The following is a 20805-nucleotide window of genomic DNA, read 5'->3' as shown; positions in this document are numbered from 1 at the left end:
AATGCAGACGTTTTGAGTTCTGTTCCCCTTGACACAGCAGGAATTGGTTCCTTTCTCTGCTCACTTCCAAAAGTGCATGCAGCCATAAGACCTTTTCAGCTGGCAGCAAGGTACACACATGAAGCTGCCTTCTACTGAATCAGACCCCTGGTCCATCAAAGTCAGTATTGTCCACTCAGACCGGCAGCGGCTCTCCAGGGTCTCAGGCAGGGGTCTTTCACATCACCTACTTGCCTAGTCCCTTTAACTGGAGTTGCCGGGGATTGAACCTGGGACCTTCTGCATGCCAAGCTGATGCTCTACCACTGAGCCACAGCCCCTCCCCAATGAGGGCAGCCCTGGTTGCTGATACCTCCCTGGCAGACAAGTAAAAGGAACAGCTCAGAAAGAGTTTGCTTAGCAGAGAAGTGGCCAGCGGCAAGAAGACCAAACCAGCTTCTCTGGTGTTCCTTTCATCGCTATGTTTGTTCCCCCATGAAGTTCACTGGCTCAGGCCCACTTTATTATTCGGAAAGTTCTCTGCTCTGACACAGCTCGCGCTAGCGGTCATGGACCAAATCCCTTTTGACACAACAGGTTTGCAAGCTGCCAGGAGAAGGAGGGGGAGAGTGCTAAGGCTCTGTTCTCTAATCGAGAAGAGTAGCTGGCAAAAGCATAAAGGGACACCTAGAATCATGTCATCTGTATCGCCAGGGGGAAAGCTTGTCGGAGAAGCGGAAGCGGGCATGGGTTTCTTAAAGATGAGATCCTGCTGTTTGAATGCTTAATTGTCTTGAACGGCTCAAAAAGAGTCGTAATAAAAGGTTAATGATGGGGAGAACGCACGATGGGCTTTTCAGGATACACCTGTACCTTCATCTTGATGCTCTTCCAGCTTTTGTGTATTTGTTATCAGCAGTGCCGAGGCGTATGTGAGAAAAACGTGATCACTGTGACCACTTACTTCTCAGGCACGTGGCTGTATTTTTTCATTGGCAGCAGGTCCTTCTGTCCTTGGCAAAGAGTTGGCATAGCAACTAGCAGTCTGAGTTACAGAAAAACTGCATTGCTTAACGCGTTTGTCTTCAATTTTTCGTCTTGTGTAGACCGGACAAGAACACGAGCTGATAGAAAGCATGCCCCTCCTTGAGTGGTTTGCAAACAACTACAAGAAATTTGGAGCCACGTTAGAAATTGTGACGGACAAGTCACAGGAAGGATCCCAGTTTGTGAAAGGATTTGGTGGAATTGGAGGTAAAAAAAGAGGAGAAAGTGGCATATATGAATTGGGGGGGGAGGGTTGTGCTTTGTTGGTATGGTACCAACCAATGGGCCACTACTTGTTGTCATGGCCTCAGTCTGGAATAAGCAACGCTGTCCATTTGCATCTCCAGAAGTTGACCTCCCTCTGTATGCAGTCATGTTTTTTAAATTATTATTACAAAGTAGATCATTTGAACTGGGAAACATTCTCATTTGTGGAATATGTAAGCTGGACAAATGTCTTACTGAAGCTGGGTTGTCATATTTTTGACGTTTTAAAGCATGTTTGTGACATTTCTTTGACAGACAGGACTTCATAAAACAAAAAAAGGGGGTGGACAATGCAAAAAAGTGGTTCAAAGGGCCACCAGCCTTTTCAGGAGACCCTTCAGAAGTGCCATGCACTAACAAGACAGAGGAAAGGTACAAGAGAGGCAAGACCCTCTTGCTTGTATTTGAGTGAAATACACAGAGGTTAGAAGTAGCAATTTAAGGCAGGAAAAAAAATACTAAGAACCACCCTTCAAAAGGAGCATGGCCAAAACAGAGTGGTAGCACTGTATTAGCGGCATGTCTGTTAATTGCCCCAGCTTGCAAGCTGTTGTTCTTAGCAGGCTGGAGTTGGCTGCTGTACTAAGAGAAGGCTGTAGAGCTTTGACCCGAGATACACTTGCTTGGAAATAGGCTGTGCTGAAATCAGTGAGGTTTCCTTTCAAATAAATATGGATGTGGTTGATGGAGCTAATAGGCAGTGCCTAGATTATGAATTCTTCCTGTTCCCATTTTAAAAAGTGGTCTTTAATCGACACCTTGTGCATTATGCCATCAAGAAGTGTTGGTTTTTATATGCCGACTTTCTCTACCACTTAAGGCAGAATCAAATCAGCTTGCAATCACCTTCCCCTCCCCACAACAGACACCCTGTGAGGTAGGTGAGGCTGAGAGGTCTAAGAGAGCTGTGACTTGCCCAAGGTCACCCAGCTGGCTTCACGTGGAAAAGTGGGGAAACCAACCCGGTTCACCAGATTAACATCTGCTGCTCATGTGGAGCAGTGGGGAGTCAAACCTGGTTCTCCGGATTAGAGTCCATCGCTCCAAACCACCGCTCTTAACCATTACACCACGCTGGCTCTCAAGTGTGCCGACACCCTGAATGGCATGGTAAAAGAGATGAAGCTTGTCTGGTAGGCAGTCTTCCACAAGACACAGGGGAGTAAGGGCTGGTATTGTTAACTTCCCTACAGCTGGGACAAGAAAGGGGCTTATACTCAAAAGAGTACCGTGGGCAGTGCCGCTCTGGCATGCTGTGTCACAGTAGAGCTGTGGAGCAAAGAGGATACAGTTTATTAGCCTAATAAATTTCTATCCCGCCTCTGTTGCAAAGGTACCTCAGTGCAGGTTATGGTTGCAAACAAAAAATATGCTTTTAAAAAGCCAACCAGAATTTTAAAAGACAAACTAAAAATACAAGTGTGATTTAAGGTTGTTTTTTTGTCATGCAAAGGCCAAAAAAAATGCAAAGAGGGCTTCTCACCTGTTGCACACGGGTGTGATTCAGGTGAGACTCCCTAGGGCAGCATTCTTTAACGAATGCACACCAGCTGGTCAGCATTCCAGGGGTTTCATGGGCGTGTATATCTAGCAGTCTGCTTTCAGTTGTATTTCTCTCTTCAGGCACAGTTTGCATGTTTAGGGTTGCCACAGCTAGCCGCCTCTTTCTCCACGTGCAGCGTGTCCTCTCTCCTTCATTTGGAGCCCGGAAGTGCCGTTTCAGTGGCATTGGATGGTGATCACCCGCTTGCCAGTTTGGGATAGGTTGGTGGGCCTTGCCAGCTAGTTACCTCAACTACCAATTGGCACTTGCTGGGTACAGTGGTTAAGAGTGGTGGACTCCGATCTAAAGGAACCGGGTTTGATTCCCCCACTCCTCCACAAGAGCAGCGGAAGCTAATCTGGTGAACTGGATTTGTTTCCCCCACTCCTACACGTGAAGCCAGCTGGGTGACCTTGGGCTAGTCACAGCTCTCTCAGCCCCCACCTACCTTCCAGGGTGTCTGTTGTGGGGAGGGGAAGGAGAGTGGAAGCCGGTTTGATTCTCCCTTAAGTGGTAGAGGAAGTCGGCATATAAAAACTAACTTCTTCCTACCTTGCAGCTTGAAGTAAATTTTAGTAAAAAATAAAATAAACAATGGTGCATAATAAATAAAAATTCTCAATAGAAGCAGAAGGGAAATTCTGAAGTCCGTCACGAGAAGATTGAGAAGGGCTTTTTGGTCAAGTTCTTTAAGTAAGTGCTAATATCTTTCTTTTGGCATGTATTTCTTCAGGTATCTTGCGGTACCGAGTGGACTTCCAGGGCATGGAATACCAAGGAGGAGACGACGAATTTTTTGACCTCGATGACTACTAGGTAGTCGACCTGGGTCTGGCAAAACGTGCCTCACCCCTCCAGCATCCAACCCAAGGAGCAAACTCGCGATGGAAAACAAAACAGATCCCTGCCTTAGAATTGGAGTATTTCCAGAACTTTATCCAGAAACACCGGGTTGAAAACGAAACGAAACCCTACTGATTTGTCATAGTGTCAGTACAGCAGCAATCTACTAAGTTTCTATAATGCCATTTTGGACTAATTTAAAACAAAGAATCCCAATTTTTACTTTTACTTAATGGTGAAATTGGTTGCTCTTGTATTTTATGAAAATGATTTTTTTAACCTTCATGCTACATTAACTGCTGTAAACCATTTTTTTGGGGGGGGGAAGATTAATAGAAAGATTATACTGGTTTGTTTCTTATTTTGATTGGAGACAATTTATTGCTGCGTTTTGCAGTGACACGACCCATTTCCATGGCGTTCTTGGCTTAGACTGCAGCAGAAGAATCCTGGGGAGAGAGAGAGAGATTGTTCCCGTTGTTCTCGCTCTGTGATGGTGGAGGGTCTGAGGAGTTGAACACAGTGGCGTGCCAGCTTGACAGGTGTGACTTGCAAAGTCAGACGATCGGGGAAGTCCGCCCATTTTTTTTCCTTCAAATTCTCAAGATTGCAACAGCACTGCTTGTTATAAATCAGAAAGTATGTTTTCATTCACAGCGACTGAAATGCCAGGGTCTCAGCAGGCTTTGATCGGGGATATGAGTTGTGCGGCCTTTACTCTTCCCTCTTGTCAGTCAATAAACAGTTTCCACAAGCAAGCCTAACACTTCTTATGCTTGGTTCTATTCTTTATTAGGGTTTTGGGGTTTTATTTTTTGTTTTGGGGACTGCATAAGTTATCTTGATGGATCAGCAAGTTTTTAAAAGCTGCTTTCAGTGCAAGTAGCTAGCAAAATATGACTGACTTAATAAGCATCTGTAAAAAAAAAATTGGTAAGTTTTTTTAGAAGCTTGGCGCCAAAGGTTCACTTTCAACACTGTGGCATGGCATAGCACATGGAATGCAGGTAGCTGACCTTATTCCCTCCAGGACTGGCTGGTTTTCTAAAGGATACTCTGATATTTTAGTGCCTAGCTCTGTTCACCCATGACTGCTGTCTCTCTCGTATTGGTCCGAAGCTCCCCAACTTTGCAAGTGTTGTGCATCGTTCCAATAATCCTGTCTCACTTGAATCGAAGAAGGGGGAGAGTTTGTCTTAAAAAACCGCACCTTCCCGTCACAGTGTATTCTTAAAAGAGGTCCAAAATGACTTTCTGTCAGTGTGAACAATAGCATTTGTATCTTTTTTATAACTCAGCGAGCAGGCGGTGTTTGCTGTTGTCCGCAAGAAGGGTTTTGTGCTGGGCGGAGCCTCCTAACGGAAGCCCTTTGTGGGTCTCAGGTGCGCAGCCGGGTTTGCAGGATGCCTGATCACAAGCATTCTTGTGCTCTTCGAAGCAGTACGCTTTGATTTTGCCATGGTAAATGGGTCTGCTGTGACATGACGAGCAGGAAAAAAGTGGGTGTAAATTTACATTTTTAAAAAATATACTGCTTGTTTCACATTTAGGGTATGCAGCTCCTTTTTTTTTTTGGTAGTTTTATTTTTACTATTTAAGTTTGGAAATGATGCCAAATTTTTGTATCTCTTTAATCAATGTGTTATCTCTGGTGATATATATTGCATTATATATTGATGTGTATATCAATATATACTGGTATGTATTACACTTACACAGACACATTACGAGGGTGGAAATCCTAGCCTTTTTTGCATACTACGTAGCCTCTTCAGAGAGCTCCCAGCAGTGATATCTTGGTGTTGTGATGTACAGAAATGGAGAAGAGTATTAAACCATATTTAAGAATATAGCCTGGATTCCTGATTTTATTTTGACTTGCGGGAGGGTCGCTGCCTTGGCTGTTGCTTGTCTCAGAACATCAGATTGTTCTTAATAGAATGCTAATGCCTTCAAGCAGTTAATTGGCTCCTGTTGTACGTGTTTTAACCGAGATCTTTCGGTATCCAGAATCTTATCTCAGTGGCTATACTGAAAAAGGCAGCTGCTTTTTCAGGGATTGGTACATTCTCCCCTGCAAGAGAAAGTGTTCCTGGCTGGTCAACTGAATGGCCTGGTACCACAGCTGTGCACCGAAGACCAGATTTTATCTTGGGAACATCCAAAGCAGTATGTGGTTTCCTTAGTTTTCCTAGTGGAATCGCAGTTCTATGACCCAGGGATTTAGAACCTGGGTCTCCCCAGTCCTAACCCAGCACCTTAACCACTAGGCAACATAGCTATGCTCATTCCTGATGCCTCTGTAACTTATCTCCAACACTCAGTATTCAGAACCATGTAGTTTCTGGCCAATGGATAGCCTGTACACACTTCGTTCTGGGATAGCTACAAACTGTCATCATGGTAGCCTACACAAATAACTAACCAATGGATGGAAGGGCCGTGGCTCAGGCCTCTGTTTGGCATGCAGAAGGTCTCAGGTTCAATCCCTGGCATCTCCAGTTAAAGGGACTAGGCAAACAGGCAACGTGAAAGACCTCTGCCTGAGACCCTGGAGAGCCGCTGCCAGTCTGAGTAGACAATACTGACTTTGATGGACCAAGGGTCTGGTTCAGTATGAGGCAGCTTCATGTGTTCATGTGTATGCATGGAAGGAATAAATTGGGTTCTGGCCCGTGAAACCTTATGCCGCAATAAATTGCTTGGTCTGCTCAAGAGCAGAGATGTTATGGCAGTACAAACACGCTAACAGGGCCATCTCTCTGCAATTACTCTCAAGCGTGAGGCCTGCAGGCTTTACTGCAGTGCTTTTCACTCATTCTTTTAGCCACCGCTGTTGTTTCTGGGTCATGTTGACATGTTCTTTTCAGGCATTTTGTCTGATAGCTGGTTGGGCGAGAACTGTTGGCAGCACTAGCCCCAAGAGCACAAAAAATAAAATAGACACATTGGACTGGAAAGACACAAGGACAATTCATCCTGCATGGTCTTTCATTGCTGACTGCCCAAGTCCCTGTACCAGAAACATCCACAGACAGTAAGACCTGGGTGCCTGGCTGTTAATAAACACCATACTACCTACTCCTGTGATCAGTTACTAAGAGCTAGAGATCTAAAGCCCAAGATGCACTTATTGATTTGATTTATATCCTGCCCTTCCCTGGTAATGCCAGGCTCGGGGTGGCTCACAACAACATTGCACACAATTTTAAAACATTATTCTAGTTAAAATTCTTTAGGCCTGCTGTAAAAAAAAAACCTTTCTAGCTGTGCTGTCTTGGGGTTCTCGGGTGAGATATTGTATGTAGTCGGTAGGAAAGGGTCTTCGTTCATTTAGTGTTATCAGCCCCAGAGCTATAGCAATTAATACAATAGAACAGTAAAATCACAATACATGCAACCAATAAAATAAGCATGACAGCTTAATAATTCTAGCAACACATAACCATAATAAAGTAAAAGGTAAAGTTGGTCCCCTGTGCAAGCACCGGGTCATTACTGACCCATGGGGTGATGTTGCATCCTGACATTTACTAGGCAGACTATGTTTACGGGGTGGTTTGCCAGTGCCTTCCCCAGTTGTTTACACTTCACTCCCAGCAAGCTGGGTACTCATTTTACTGACCTCGGAAGGATGGAAGGCTGAGTCAACCTTGAGCCGGCTACCTGAAACTGACTTCCATTGGGATTGAACTCAGGTTGCGAGCAGCAGTTTTGACTGCAGTACTGCAGTTTACCACTTTCAGAATTTAATAATAATGCTATGATTAGGCTGTCAGGTTCTGTGAAGCTTGTATGGAAATTAGCTCAGCAGGTAGGGCCGCTGAGGCAAGAAGTACCCAGAATCAGGGTACTTGAAGGAGGAATGGAGCTAGGTTAGGAAAAGATTGGGGGATAAGTCAAAGCACCAGCCAATCAGACAGTTCTAAAAGATTCAAGGTGGAATCTCTTGCATACCCAACTCCAGTGCCCATAATATTGCATGGTGACATCAGAGCAACTTTGCATCTGCTGAATGACAATTTCAATCTACATTAATGACAATTTTTAAAAATCCTGTCCCTTTTTGTCTTTTTGTCATGCTTTTTTTTGTAAGCTAGCAGCTTACAAAATTTGATCACTGCCTTTGATTAATGAATTTATAACCTACTGCATAAACTGCTCTGACCTCCTTGTGTGTGTTGTGTGCGAAGTGCCGTCAAGTCGCTTCTGATCATGGCGACCCTATGAATCAATGCCCTCCAAAATGTCCTATCCAAAACGTCCTCTCCAAAAAGTCCTATCTTTGACAGCCTTGCTCAGAACTGCTCTGACCTCCTTTCCACCCTTATCCTGTGTGTCATCGGAAAGCCACAGTACTGTGACATCTTATTGAGGCCTTCATGGCCCAGACTAGTCGGATCTTGGAAGCTAAGCAGGGTCGGCCCTGGTTAGTACTTGGATGGGAGACCACCAAGGAAGGGTTGCTATGCAGAGGCAGCCAGTGGCAAACCACCTCTGCTCAGCTCTTGCCTTGCAAACCCTCTGGGGTCAGCATAAGTCAGCTGAGACTTGATGGCACTTTCCACCACCATTGAGACCAAACTCTGCTCATATATTCCAGTTAGTCCTTATTACGCCACAGTGGTGCTTGGAATGTTTCTTCTATGCTAGCATAGCTCCCTGCGAGAGTTTTCCATGTTGATGGCAGCCAGCACCACGGATGGGCAGCCATCATTCTTTCCAGGAAAGATGCTTACTTACTATTTCAGTTGGGGGGGAAAACCTAAATACGATCCCTCTGCAGTGCATCTTGCCCACCCAGGGCGAAGAATGTACATGACCAGCTGAAGACCACTTAGTAAGATGTCGAATCCACTACGAGCCAAAAGTCAACCTCTAGCGGCCTCTGAAAGATACCATATTCCTTCCTAACTTGCAGTTTCCACTGTTACATGATTGTTACAACAAACTTTAGTAACAATAGAACTGGGTATCTTCTTCTATTTACTTATAAATTCCTTTCTGCTGTATTAGCTTGAGAAGTCCTCAAACTGGAGCCTGGGGGGTGGTCCTGGCTCAGGAGACAGGAAGAAGAAAATTAAGTCCTGCCTCCCTGAGCATAGGAAGGGAACCACCCACTGCTGAAGATGTCCTCCTTCCTCAGAGTAGAAGGAACCCTTACAGGTAAGCCAAGGTTCCGTTCACTAAAGGGGCAGTGGATTCATATAAAAGGTAACTGAACAGTTTAACTGCAGATGCGTGAAGCAAGTAACTGACTTTTCAGGGTCACACACCCTCCTGACTCAGGTAATGTGTTGTGCTTTGGAAAGGGCATGCTGTACGCAGAAAGCAAATGTGTGCAGCGCAAGAGAGCCCATGACGACTTCAGCAGGTGTGCAAAACTCATGCTTCAGAGCTGTTTAGAAGCCCAGTGCACTTAGAGCTAATGGAAGAGACGTTCCCAAATGGCGTTGGGGTTGTTTGCACTTGTGAGCCTTTCTTGGAAGCGCTTTCCCAGGGAGCTTGGTAACTCCACTGACTTAATGCAGTTCTGCCTTCTCTCTAGCCAGCGTGGTGTAGTGGTTAAGAGTGGTGGTTTGGAGTGGTGGACTCTGATCTGGAGAACTGGATTTGTTACCCCACTCCTACACATGAAGCCAGCTGGGTGACCTTGGGCTAGTCACACTCAGCCCCGCCTACCTCACAGGGTGTCTGTTGTGGGGAGGGGAAGGTGATTGTAAGCTGGTTTGATTCTTAAGTGGTAGAGAAAGTCAGCATATAAAAACCAACTTCTTCTTTTAACCAGGTTTAACTTGAGAAGCTCTGTTGCTGCTGCTTGAGTTTGCCATTTTTATTTATTTTGAATATAGACCATGCTCGATTAATGCTTGTTTCTTACGAGACTGGTGTAAGATTGTGCCAATTCTTGAATACCACAGAGACGTTAGTCAGACCCATTAGGAAGGTGGTGGAATTCCAAACACAGAATCAGTTCGCTAGCCAAATGCTCATTTAATGTCTCCTTGGGGAGGGATGGGCTGTGGTTCAGTGGTAGAGTATCTGCTTGGCATGCAGGAGGTTCCAGGTTCAAGCCCATGCATCTCCAGTTAAAAGAATTAGGTAGCAGGTGAGGTAAAAGACCTCTGTCTGAGACCCTGGAGAGCTGTTTCCTGTCTGAGTAGACAAGACTAACCTTGATGGACCGATGGTCTGATTCAAAATAAGGCAGTTTCATGTGGTGTTCATACAGAGGCATGTAGAGAGGCAGTAAGGTGTATGTAGTGATCACAGTGTGCCACGCTAGGATTTGGGAGACCAAGTTTGAATCCCTGCTCTGCCATGGAAGCTCACTGGGCGATCTTGGGTTAGTCAAACTCCCTCGGCCTAACCTTCCCTCTCAGGGCTGTTGAGAGAATAAAATGGTGGGGAGGGGAGATGACGAATACCATACCTAGCTGCTTGAAGGAAGGGTGAAATAAAATAACCCCCCAACACACAAATAATACGCTTCTTGTAAGGAAGATGATTATTTTGTTGATGTTCCCAGAAGGCTACTTTTCTGGCCAGCTGGCAGCCGCCTCTTCACCTAGACCTCCGACTAGCCTAGCGATAAGCAAAGCCTGCATCTGACTCTTCCACTTCCCTTCCAAGGACTTGACAGCCAGTCTATGGACCATGATGTCATAGTGGTGAGTTTATGATGGAAGAGAACCCTCTTGCTCATTGGTGCACAGGGTGCTTTCTGAGCGAAAGGCCAGACTGCAGAGGTGTTTCTGGGGTAAGGATCTGAATCCTGCATGCATGTACAGCTGGATGCATGTACATTTAGTCGAGTATGGCACCAACGGAGCTGCCTTTAAATACTTGCTAAGGATGTTGGATAATAATAATTGAGCTTGCATAAGAAAGACCATGCTGGATCAGACCAAGGTCCATCAAACCCAGCAGTCTGTTCACACAGTGCCCAGCCAGGTGCCTCTAGGAAGCCCACAAACAAGACAACTGCAGCAGCATTGCTCGGCATGCTCCTCTGATCCTGGAAAGAACAGATATGCATCATGACTAAAAGCCATTTTTACTAGTAGCCATGAATACCCTTCTCCTCCATGAAAATGTCCACTCCCCTCTTAAAACCTTCCAAGTTGGCAGCCATCGCCACACCCTGGGGCAGGAAGTTCCATAATTTAACTATGCGTTGTGTGAAAAATATGTCCTTTTATCTGTTTTGAATCTCTCACCCTCCAGCTGATGACCCCGTGTTCTAGTACCATGCATAATTTGATAGAATTCTATCATGTCTCCCCTTAACTGCCTTCTTTCCAAGCTAAACAGCCCTAAGCGTTTTAACTGCTCCTCATAGGGCAGGTGCTCTGGTCATGTGACATTGCACTCACACAGCAGGAAGATGGGGAGCCAGAGTTATGGTTTCACTGAGGCCAAGACCAAGAGAGCTGGAGCCAGAAAACAAATGCAGCAGTAGCAGTATACCATGATGTGGAATAAACCAAAGGTCAGAGCCATGAAGGAATACGCTCCACAGGTGAGGGACCTCATCTCACTATGCTGCTGTTGGAAAGGGAGGTGTGGCTCCCCCATGGTCTACATATGTGCACTTACTGGGGTTGCCATCTCTGGGTTAGGAAATTCTGGAGGTTTGGGGAGGGATCTCAGTGGGAGATAATGCCATAAAGGCCTACAAAGTAGCCATTTTCTCCAGAGGAAATTATTTCTAGTTTGGAGATCGGTTATGATTCCAGAAGATCTCCAGGCGCCACTTGGAGTTTGGCAAACTGAATGCAGTAGGACCATATCCTTCCCAAAAGCAGCAAAAAAAAATAACTAGGCTGCTCTAGAAGAGCTGATGACTCAGCAGTTGGGGCTCTGTGATCCACTGGAGGAACCCATGTATTAGCATCCCCTTGATCTAGTGCATGTATGTTTGCCAGCTCCAAGTTGGGAAATACCTGGAGATTTTGGGGGTGGACCCTGGGGAGGGTGGGGTTTGCAGAGGGGCAGGATCTCATTATGATACAATGTCATACAGCCCACATTCCAAAGTAGCCATTTTCTCCAGGGGGACTGATACCTGTAGCCTGGGAATCAGTTGTAATTCCAGATCGTCAGGCGTGGTGCTTGTAGGCACAGCGGCGCCTGCCAAGTGTTTTTAGGAAGTGGGCAGGGCCGAGTAGGGGTTTTGCCCAGCAAGACTTCTGATTGGCCATTGGCTGTGCAGTTTTATAAAACGTTGCTTTGGCAGCAACAGCCACCGCTGTACAAGGATCTTCAATGTGCAGCAAAAGGTAAACTGCAGCAGCCATTTTGTGGCTGGCTCTGCCTCCTGTGGCAGCCATTTTGTGGCTGTGCCTACCACACTGTGTCAGAATTCTAAAAGTGTCTGCAGGCTCAAAAAGGTTAGGGGAGCCCTTATCTAGTGAATTCAAGGCCAGGTTCAGAGAGGATACTTCTGGATCTTTGAGCTGCTCTGCTAGCAGAATGTAAAACTGTAGTTGTGCAGATTCAGCACACTACGATAAATTCAACAAGAGGTTGGAATTAGTAAATGCACAGTGTTTTAAAAAAACTTTACAAACCTCAGCTGGTGTCATTTTCAGAGAAAAGTGAGGAAACATTTCTCTTCAGCACATTTGTACATTTTATTGTTACGGCCATTGGCCAGCACAATTTCTTTTCAGCTTAGAGATCAGGGAAGGCTATAGTGATGCTTATTATCATACCAGACATGGATATTTGAAGCTGTTTTTTTTTTCTCTTACTCTTTGAGGTGGATCATGGTTAGGGTTGCTAACTTTGGTTTGGGAAATTCCGGGAGATTTGAAAGTGGAGCCTGGGGAGGGTGGGGTTTGTGGAGGGGCAAGAGATCTTAGCAGGGTACGATGCCAGAGTCCACCCTCCAAAGCAGTCATTGTTTTTTTCTAGGGGAACTCATCTCTGTAATCTGCAAATCAGTTGTAATTCCTGGAGGAGTCCAGGCACCACCTCAAGGTTGACAGTCCGAATTGTGCTGTAGTGGTTTGAGGGGAGAAAGACATCAAATAGATGAGATTATAGTTGACACTTTCAAAAAACTCTAAAAGGTTAGTGAGACAGGACCTACCTTTACAGAAGCCATGTTGGATTTTGCTCAGCAGGGCTTGCCCTTCTATATGCTTCACAATTCTATCTTTAATAGCGCTTTCCATCAATTTACCTGGAACAGACATTAAGCTAACTGGCCTGTAATTTCCTGGGTCCCCCCTGCAACCTGAGTTGTTACAATGAGTGTTACATTGGCCATTCTCCAGTCCTCTGGTAGAGGCTGATCTAAGGGACATGTTGCATGTCATTGTTAGAATTTCAGCAATTTCCCATTTGAGTTCTTGAACTCTAGGATGAATACCATCTGGTCCCTGTGATTTCTTAGTTTGGTTTGTCTAGACGCTCTAGGACACTGGTTCCCAACCAGGGGTCCGCGAGAACTAAATTAAGGTCCACGAAACAAAGTTATAAACCCATAATAAATAAATATTTTCAATTAAAAGTTCTCTATTATAAAAATATATATTCAAATATTATTCTAAGTTTGATGTTTAACTAACAGTTATGGTTAAAGTTTATTTTCAAATACTCAGAATTTTTATTTTGAACCTTGGGGTCCCTGCACCGAACAAAAAAGTCCTAGTGGTCCCTGGTCAAAAAAAGGTTGGGAACCACTGCTCTAGGACTTCCTGCCTCGTTAACAGTATTTGCCCCAGTTCCTCATACCCCCTCCCCAAAACATGTTCAGGAGAAGGTATCTGCCCTATATATTCAACAGTGAAGACAGATGGGAAGAATTTAGTTTCTCAGCAATCACTTTTGTGATTATTGTTCCTTATTGTTCCTTTACTCCCATTCTCATCCAGTGGTCCAACTGCTTCCCTAGCTGGTTTCTTACTCCTAATGTACTTAAAAGAATTGTTATTGTTGATCTTGATGTGTTTAGCGCTATGTCCCTAATTTTTTTTTCCCTCATTGTTTGCTTACAAGTTTGTGTTTTCTTTTGTTTGCCTCGTTTAGCCAATCCTTCCAGTTTCCGAAGGAAGCCTTTCTCCCCGCCTCTAACTTCCTTTACCTTACTAGTTAGCCCTGATGGTGACCTCTTTGATTTAATACCACCTTTCCTGACCTGCTGTACACAATCTAGCCGGGCCTCTAGTATTGTGGACTCGAGAAACCTCCAAGCCTTTTCCACATATTTAACCCTTAAGACTTTCCTGAAAGGAAAATTATACACGACTCCAGGGGCACTAACAAAACTTACTTCAGCGTAGATTTTTGTGAAGCAAAAATGCTAGGGGTTTAAACTTCAAATTTAATCAGGAAAAATAAAAAAATATCACTCTTTATAGTAAGTTAGTGATGGGCTTTTAAGATATTGGAGATAGTTTCAGGTAGGTAGCCGTGTTAGTCTCCAATAGTAGAACGAACATAATGTCCAGGAGATAATTCACAGTGGGTAGCCGTGTTTGTCTGCAGTAGTAGAAAAGGGCAAGAGTCCAGTAGCACCTTAAAGACTAACAAGAATATTGTCGAAGGCTTTCACGGTCATAGTTCATTGGTTCTCGTAGGTTATCCGGGCTGTGTAACTGTGGTCTTGGTATTTTCTTTCCTGACGTTTCGCCAGCAGCTGTGGCAGGCATCTTCAGAGGAGTGACACTGAAGGACAGTGTCTCTCAGTGTCAAGTGTGTAGGGAAAGTAATATATAGTCAGAAAGGGGTTGGGTTTGAGCTGAATCATTGTCCTGCAAAAAGTAACAAAGGTAATGTGCTAACCATTGTCCTGTAAGTATCAAGATAATGTGCTAATGAGGGTGTGGTATGTTAATAACAGATCACTTCAGGATACAATGGTTCCATATTAACATACCACACCCTCATTAGCACATTATCTTGATACTTACAGGTTTGTTACTTTTTGAAGGACAATGATTCAGCTCAAACCCAACCCCTTTCTGACTATATATTACTTTCCCTACACACTTGACATTGAGAGACACTGTCCTTCAGCGTTACTCCTCTGAAGATGTCGGCCACAGCTGCTGGGGAAACGTCAGGAAAGAAAATACCAAGCCCACGGTTACACAGCCCGGATAACCTACAAGAACCAACTAACAAGAATATTTTCTGGCAGGGCATGAGCTTTCGTGAGCCACAGCTCACTTCTTCAGATACAGCTAGAATGTGAACCCATCTGTCTTTAAGTAGAGGAGAGTGAATTCAGACTCTTCTGCATACCACACCCAATCCCATCACGCCTGCTATTCACATTTACATACGGTTCACATTGACATACTAATGCTTGTCTGAATTCACTCTCCTCTACTTAAAGACAGATGGATTCACATTCTAGCTGTATCTGAAGAAGTGAGCTGTGGCTCACAAAAGCTCATGCCCTGCCAAAAAATATTTTGGTTAGTCTTTGAGGTGCTACTGGACTCTTGCCCTTTTCTACATCTCTTGTTGGTAATTCACAGTGGGTAGCCGTGTTAGTCTGTCTGCAGTAGTAGAAAAGGGCAAGAGTCCAGTAGCACCTTAAAGACTAACAAAAATATTTTCTGGTAGGGTATGAGCTGATCTGAAGAAGTGAGCTGTGGCTCACGAAAGCTCCTACCCTACTAGAAAATATTTTTGTTAGACTTTAAGGTGCTACTGGACTCTTGCCCTTTTCTAATACTAATGCTTGTCTGAATTCACTGTCCTCTACTTAAAGACAGATGGATTCACATTCTAGCTGAATCTGAAGAAGGGAGCTGTGGCTCACAAAAGCTCATGCCCTGCCAGAAAATATTCTTGTTAGTCTTTAAGGTGCTACTGGACTCTTGCCCTTGTCTACTACCGTCCAGAAGTATTTTAAAGTTCATAGTTTACACCTTGGAAATTTTTGTGGGTCTTGAGGATCTATGTTTTGGCACCGTTACCGTGTCACGAAGCACCGTATCCTTGTTTTTTTTTTTTTAAACTGTTTAAAGCGCCATCGGACCGCTGATTAACTCCGCTGCAGTCGACTAAAGCCGTTCCTCAGAGTCCCAAAACGGAAACCGCCGCCTTGCATGCCGGGAACCAGCCTTCCAACGAGCGCCAGCCGCTAAGGAGGTAGGGTAGCGAAGGCCTCTTTTTTTTTTCCTTTCCTCTGTCGCTGTGCATGCCGGTCATGGTAGTCGTTCCCCCGCCGAAGACCGCATAGCCTTTCGGGAGTGGTAGTCCCACCCACCACCTCCCCTCGCGATGGTTTCGCCGTTCCGCTGCGGCTGAGGGGAGGCGACGTCGCCGTTGGTGCCGCCGCCGCCGCCGCCTCGGCCTGCCGCCTCACTTCCTCTTCCGGGCGCGCGGCCGAGAGGGAGGCGGAGGTGAGTCAGTCGGTCGGTCTGTTGGTGCCGGCGGCGGCCTCCTCCTCCTCCTCACAGGGCCGGGAGGGGAAGGAAGGAAGGGGGAAATAAAAAGAGGGTCAAGACGGGGGTTTCCCTCCCCCGCCGAGAAGGAGGAGCCGCCGCCGCCGCCCCCCCAGCCGCGATGGAGCCGGAGTCGGTGATCGAGGACAAGACCATCGAGCTCATGGTGAGTGGGAGAGGCCGCCCGCCTCGGCTCCTTCCCCCGGGCCCCGGAGGGAAGAGGAGACGCCGCGAGGAGGGAAAGGGTGGCGCCGGCGCGGAGGCCTCTCCTCGCCCGCGCTCCCTTTTCCCCCGCAGTGAGGGGCGAGGGGGCGGGCCTTGGACTTCCAGGCAACCAGCGTATCTCCCCATCCCCCCCCCCACACACACACACCCCGCATCTTCCCTTCCCTTGTTCCAAAAGCATCCTCGAGGCGAGGCCCTTGTCTGTCAGAGAGAGCCACCTTCAGAGGGCGTCCCCTCCCCCCCCCGTAAAATCTAGCCTGGGAGGGGGAAGAAAGAGGGTCTGGCTCTCCTCCCTCGCCGCCGCCGCCTCGGCCTTCCTCGCCCACCCGCCTTGCCTGGCCGCATCGCAAGCAACCAGGACAAAGCCTGGCAGGTGTGGTGGGCAGCGCAGGTGCAAGGCCTGGTTCTCGGTCTCTCCCCCCCACTCCCCACTCCCCACTCCTTCCATCTCTTTTTCGCTCTTCCCTTCCCCGCTCAGAAGGATTCAGGACTTCCCTTGGCGATGCCCTGAGCCAGCAGAGGGGTCTTGGGATGCAGGTTTCCGTATTCTGGTTTCAGCTTTTGTAGGCTGGAGGTTATTTCTCCAGATGCTGTGATGTCAGTGAAAGCTGAAATACAGTCGTCTTCTTCTTTTTTTTTTTTTAAGGTGCCAGGATTTTAATCTAATTTATTATTATTATTATTTTAAAAGATACCATCATACCCCTTTTCATTTTTCTGGCCGCAGTACACATGCCCCTTTGGAATTAAGATCCTGGTTCATTTTTCTGCCTCCCCCCTCATCAAGGGATGACTGGGGGGGTGTCAGTGATGGTCTCTTGGCTACTGCAAGCTTTGATCAATCAATCAAGGTGATTCAGCAGCGTGAGTTTTAACTGCACAGGTTAAAACGCCCCCTTTCCCCATTCTTATTTGGAGTGGACAGCAAGCGGAGGCTGTTGGGTTTCACAGGCCCTCTGGCTAATGGTGCATCTTGTTGTGCCCGCTTGCCCAAATTCCATTTCCTTCTTGTAAGGTGGCCACCTTTAAGATTTCATAATAAAAAAAGGCCACTTTCCAGAGAAACAGGCTCCTTCTCTTGTTAGAACATTCTGTTGAATGTTGGAATATTTAAGCACTGTTAAATGAAATTGCATTGGTAATCATCATCTGAACACCAATGCTGATGATATTGAATAGATTGTTCAGCTTGTTAGAATCAATTGAGTGCTTTGTTCTTTTTGGGTATAGTAATTTCTTATAATGACCACTTGTAGACTGGGCCCTGCAGTTATGGAAAAATAGCAAACCAGGATTTATTTTAAAAACCTAAACCTTCCATGTGTGCATAAAGCTAAGATGGCAAGCAATGATTAAAGTAGCAACAGGGGGAAACTTTATAAGCAGTTGTGAAGCTATGATGTATGTGTGTATGTTACAGATATATGGTTGTTTAAATGTGATGTATTTAATCTGAGTCTGTACTATGACACAAAAGGCAACATTAAGCTACTATCATATAATATATCAGTGTACAGTAAAGTGTCCCCAAACCGATCAGACCAACTCATATTATTTTAAATGTTGATCTTTAGTGCAACAAATCTCCCACCTGAAAATTCTTTCCTTGGGGAGATCATCTTGAGCTTCAGCATCATGAGTATTTTGTTCTTAAGGAAGTGACTAGATGCAGTGGCTTATTGCAGGGGATTGTGTGTGAAAGGGAACATCCCATTTGTTTTAGTGGAGGAGGGCATTTCTCCGTGTTTGTATTATAGTTTTGGCTTGGGACAGTCTTTTGTGTAGCCGCATTTCCAACGTTGTTGTCCTACATGCGAGTAGGCTGGTGAAAATTTTCTGGTGATCCCTGGCCCCAAAATTATCTGGCTGTCCTCGGCCAGGGCCTTCTCAGCTCTGGCCCAAGCCTGGTGGAACGCTATGCCCAGTGAGATCTGGGCCTTGTGGGACTTGAATGAGTTCCACAGGGCCTGTAAAACTGAGCTGTTTCACCAGGCTTATGGTGGAGGACAGCAATGGTTTTCCATCTGGCTTTCCTCCCCTTCTCCCTGCCTCTTTTTCTTCTATCTCCCTCCTGTGTTGTTTATTGTCATAGTTGTTTTTATTGTTAATTTGTAGTTTGTTTCTGCTAGGGTTTGAAGGCACTTTTTTTTTTTTTTTTTTTTAGCGAGGATACAGATATTGTGTTTACGGACTGACTCGGAGACTGTTTCATATGGTTGTAAGCCACTCTGAGACTGATCTGTTCAGGAAAGGGTGGCCTAAAAATCTAACAAAGAAACAAATAGTCAAGGCTCTAAAGTAAAAATATTTATTTTGGTTAGATTTGCTTCATAATTTTGTTTTCTTTGTATGTACTGATACCAATTGCTTAAGCCTCGTCCCTTTTTTGTATGTCAGAATTGTGCAGAATTAAAATAGGATGTTAAATCAGCATGGCTTCGTTTACATGAATGGCTGTAATTTAGACAATCCAATGTTTTGTTTTCATACTTGGTATAATTTAATGACATTAAACTCTACATTATTGAGAAATCACACAGTAGACAAAAGGGCCACAGGGCAAATGAAGACAGCGACTTGTTACAGCAAATTAAAAGTAAATTAATTTAGTAATATTAGTAGTAAATTAACACTAAGTAGGTTTTTTTTTAAAAATTGGGGCTAAGTGCCTTACAATCTTGTGTTACTCCAGCCAACCCAGTGTTTCAGAGAGGTGCGGTTGTAGCTCAGCAGCAGAGTATCTGCTTTGCATGCAGAAGGTCCCAGGTTCATCCCTAGCATTTCCAGTTTAAAAGTATTGGGTAGTGGGTGATGTGAAAATCTCTGCTTGAGACCCTAGAGAGCCACTGCCAATCAGAGTAGATAAGACTGCCCTTGACAGACTAATGGTTTGGCTCGGTAGAAGGTATCTTCGCGTGATTTTAAAGGTCTTAGATTGGAATAACTCTGCATAGGATGTCAGTGTTGGTAATGGTTCGAAGATGGGAAGGAATCATATGTACTATGTTTTATATAGCTTTCTGTGTAAAAGCAAAAAAAGCCAAGCTGAATTTTAATGCCAGAGTTATCTGGAAAGTGACACTCTAGCAAACTGCTATTTTTAGAAAAAACAGAATTCTTATTGTGGCTCAGCATTGTAACACTATGAAAACCAGAAATTCTGTCCAGTACCTGGTGATACAATTATCTGCATTTTTTCTGTCCATTGTCAGTGTTTCCTGTGAGGTTTGTTGGTGACTCCATACTCCAGGCTTCACAACACTGGTTATTTCTTTACTAATATAGCAGTGGTTTCCAACCTGGGGTGTGTGGATTTATTGCAAGGGGTGCTTGAGTCATATGTGCACTGAGTATTGTCATTTTGATCTTTCTATCATTACTTATTTTCTCAAGCAACAGATGCTAATTGTACAACTGCTATTGTGTGGGGTGGGGTTGTGAAATGGTTTGATGTTAAAAATGGTGTCCTCATACTCGAAATTTTTTGGAACTGCTGCTGTATAGGATCTGAGCTCCATGATTACAGCACACGCTTGGCGTGCGTAAAATCTGTGTCATCTTCAGTTAAAGGATCTTTGGAAGTAGGACTGGGAAAGTCCATTGCCCTGGAGAACCACTGCCAATCAACTGCTGTAGTTGAGCAGGAGAATTACTTGAAGGAATTGCATCGGACTGTTTTCCTTCCAGAAGGCTGCTCTCAGGGTGTGCGTATTTGTGCGTGTGGCAGTATTGGACAGTGAGAACTGCTGCCGCAGTCATAGCATACATGTGGAAGGAGAGTCGGACTGTGAGCTGCTCTTCCCCTTTAGCTGGCTGAATCGTGTGGTTGCTAGTTGTGTCTGGGCATTTTAATTCCTTTCAGGAGCTTTGTGTGCCAGCTCAACAACTCCAGTGAGGGAAAGTCACTGAATTTCCTGATTTCATAATTTCCTGTGGTGGTACTTTCTACAAGTCTGCTCTCTTGACAGGAAAGAAGATTCTCCCCACTCCCCAGGTGGCAGTATGGATTTGGGTTTCATGTCTTGGCAATGGCTTTGCCCTAGTCCCATATGATTCTGTACTGGCAAAAGCCCAGGTATGTTGTGAATGTTACGATAATGGGGAAAACCCAATAAGCAAGTCATGAAATTGGTATGGGGGGGAGGAAGTTTCTAGGAGACTCTGGTAACTTTATCAGGCTTCTTGTGAATGTTGCATACAGTACATTGAGAACTCGAAAAAAGATTGTGCAGATAGTGTTGTGTATTGAAAATAAATGGACTGAATTTAACTTAGTTTAGCAGGCACTTCCTAGTGCGCTTTAATGCTGCTCAGTGCAGGGGTCCCCACTGTGGTGCCGATGGGTGCCATGGTGCCTGCTGATGCCTGGCGCCTATCAAGTGTTCTTGGAAAGGGGTGGTCTGGTCAGGTGGGGTTTCTGATTGGCTATTGGAGATTTGGTTGGCTGTACAGATTTTTTAAATGTTGCTGCTGCAGCAGCTGCCACCACAG

At 45.2% G+C, this 20805-nt stretch overlaps 2 protein-coding genes across 5 annotated transcripts in view; both read left to right on the top strand.

The window, feature by feature from the left end:
* Positions 1-4263, top strand: part of ETF1 (eukaryotic translation termination factor 1) — a 37519-nt gene extending 33256 nt beyond the window's left edge. The window contains exons 9-10 of the mRNA XM_056856519.1: positions 1086-1233; positions 3570-4263. Of these exons, the coding sequence (XP_056712497.1) occupies positions 1086-1233; positions 3570-3652 (231 nt within the window). The 3' untranslated portion in view covers positions 3653-4263. The remainder of the gene's footprint in view (positions 1-1085; positions 1234-3569) is intronic.
* An 11889-nt stretch (positions 4264-16152) lies between these two features.
* FBXW11 (F-box and WD repeat domain containing 11) overlaps positions 16153-20805 on the top strand; it is a 123105-nt gene continuing 118452 nt past the window's right edge. For 2 of the 4 annotated variants that reach the window (XM_056856416.1, XM_056856414.1), the window contains exon 1: positions 16196-16255. Coding sequence is in view for 2 of the 4 variants with exons in the window: in XM_056856415.1 (XP_056712393.1) it covers positions 16211-16255 (45 nt within the window). In the remaining 2 variants the exon portion in view is untranslated. Of the gene's footprint in view, positions 16256-20805 lie in introns of all 4 variants that reach the window. The other 2 variants (XM_056856415.1, XM_056856412.1) reach the window with 2 other exon arrangements.

The sequence above is a fragment of the Euleptes europaea genome, chromosome 10, assembly GCF_029931775.1.
Source record: "Euleptes europaea isolate rEulEur1 chromosome 10, rEulEur1.hap1, whole genome shotgun sequence".
Taxonomy (NCBI): Eukaryota; Metazoa; Chordata; class Lepidosauria; order Squamata; family Sphaerodactylidae; genus Euleptes; species Euleptes europaea.
The sequence above is the reverse complement of the archived record's forward strand: the minus strand, read 5'-3'. Positions and strand labels throughout refer to the sequence as shown.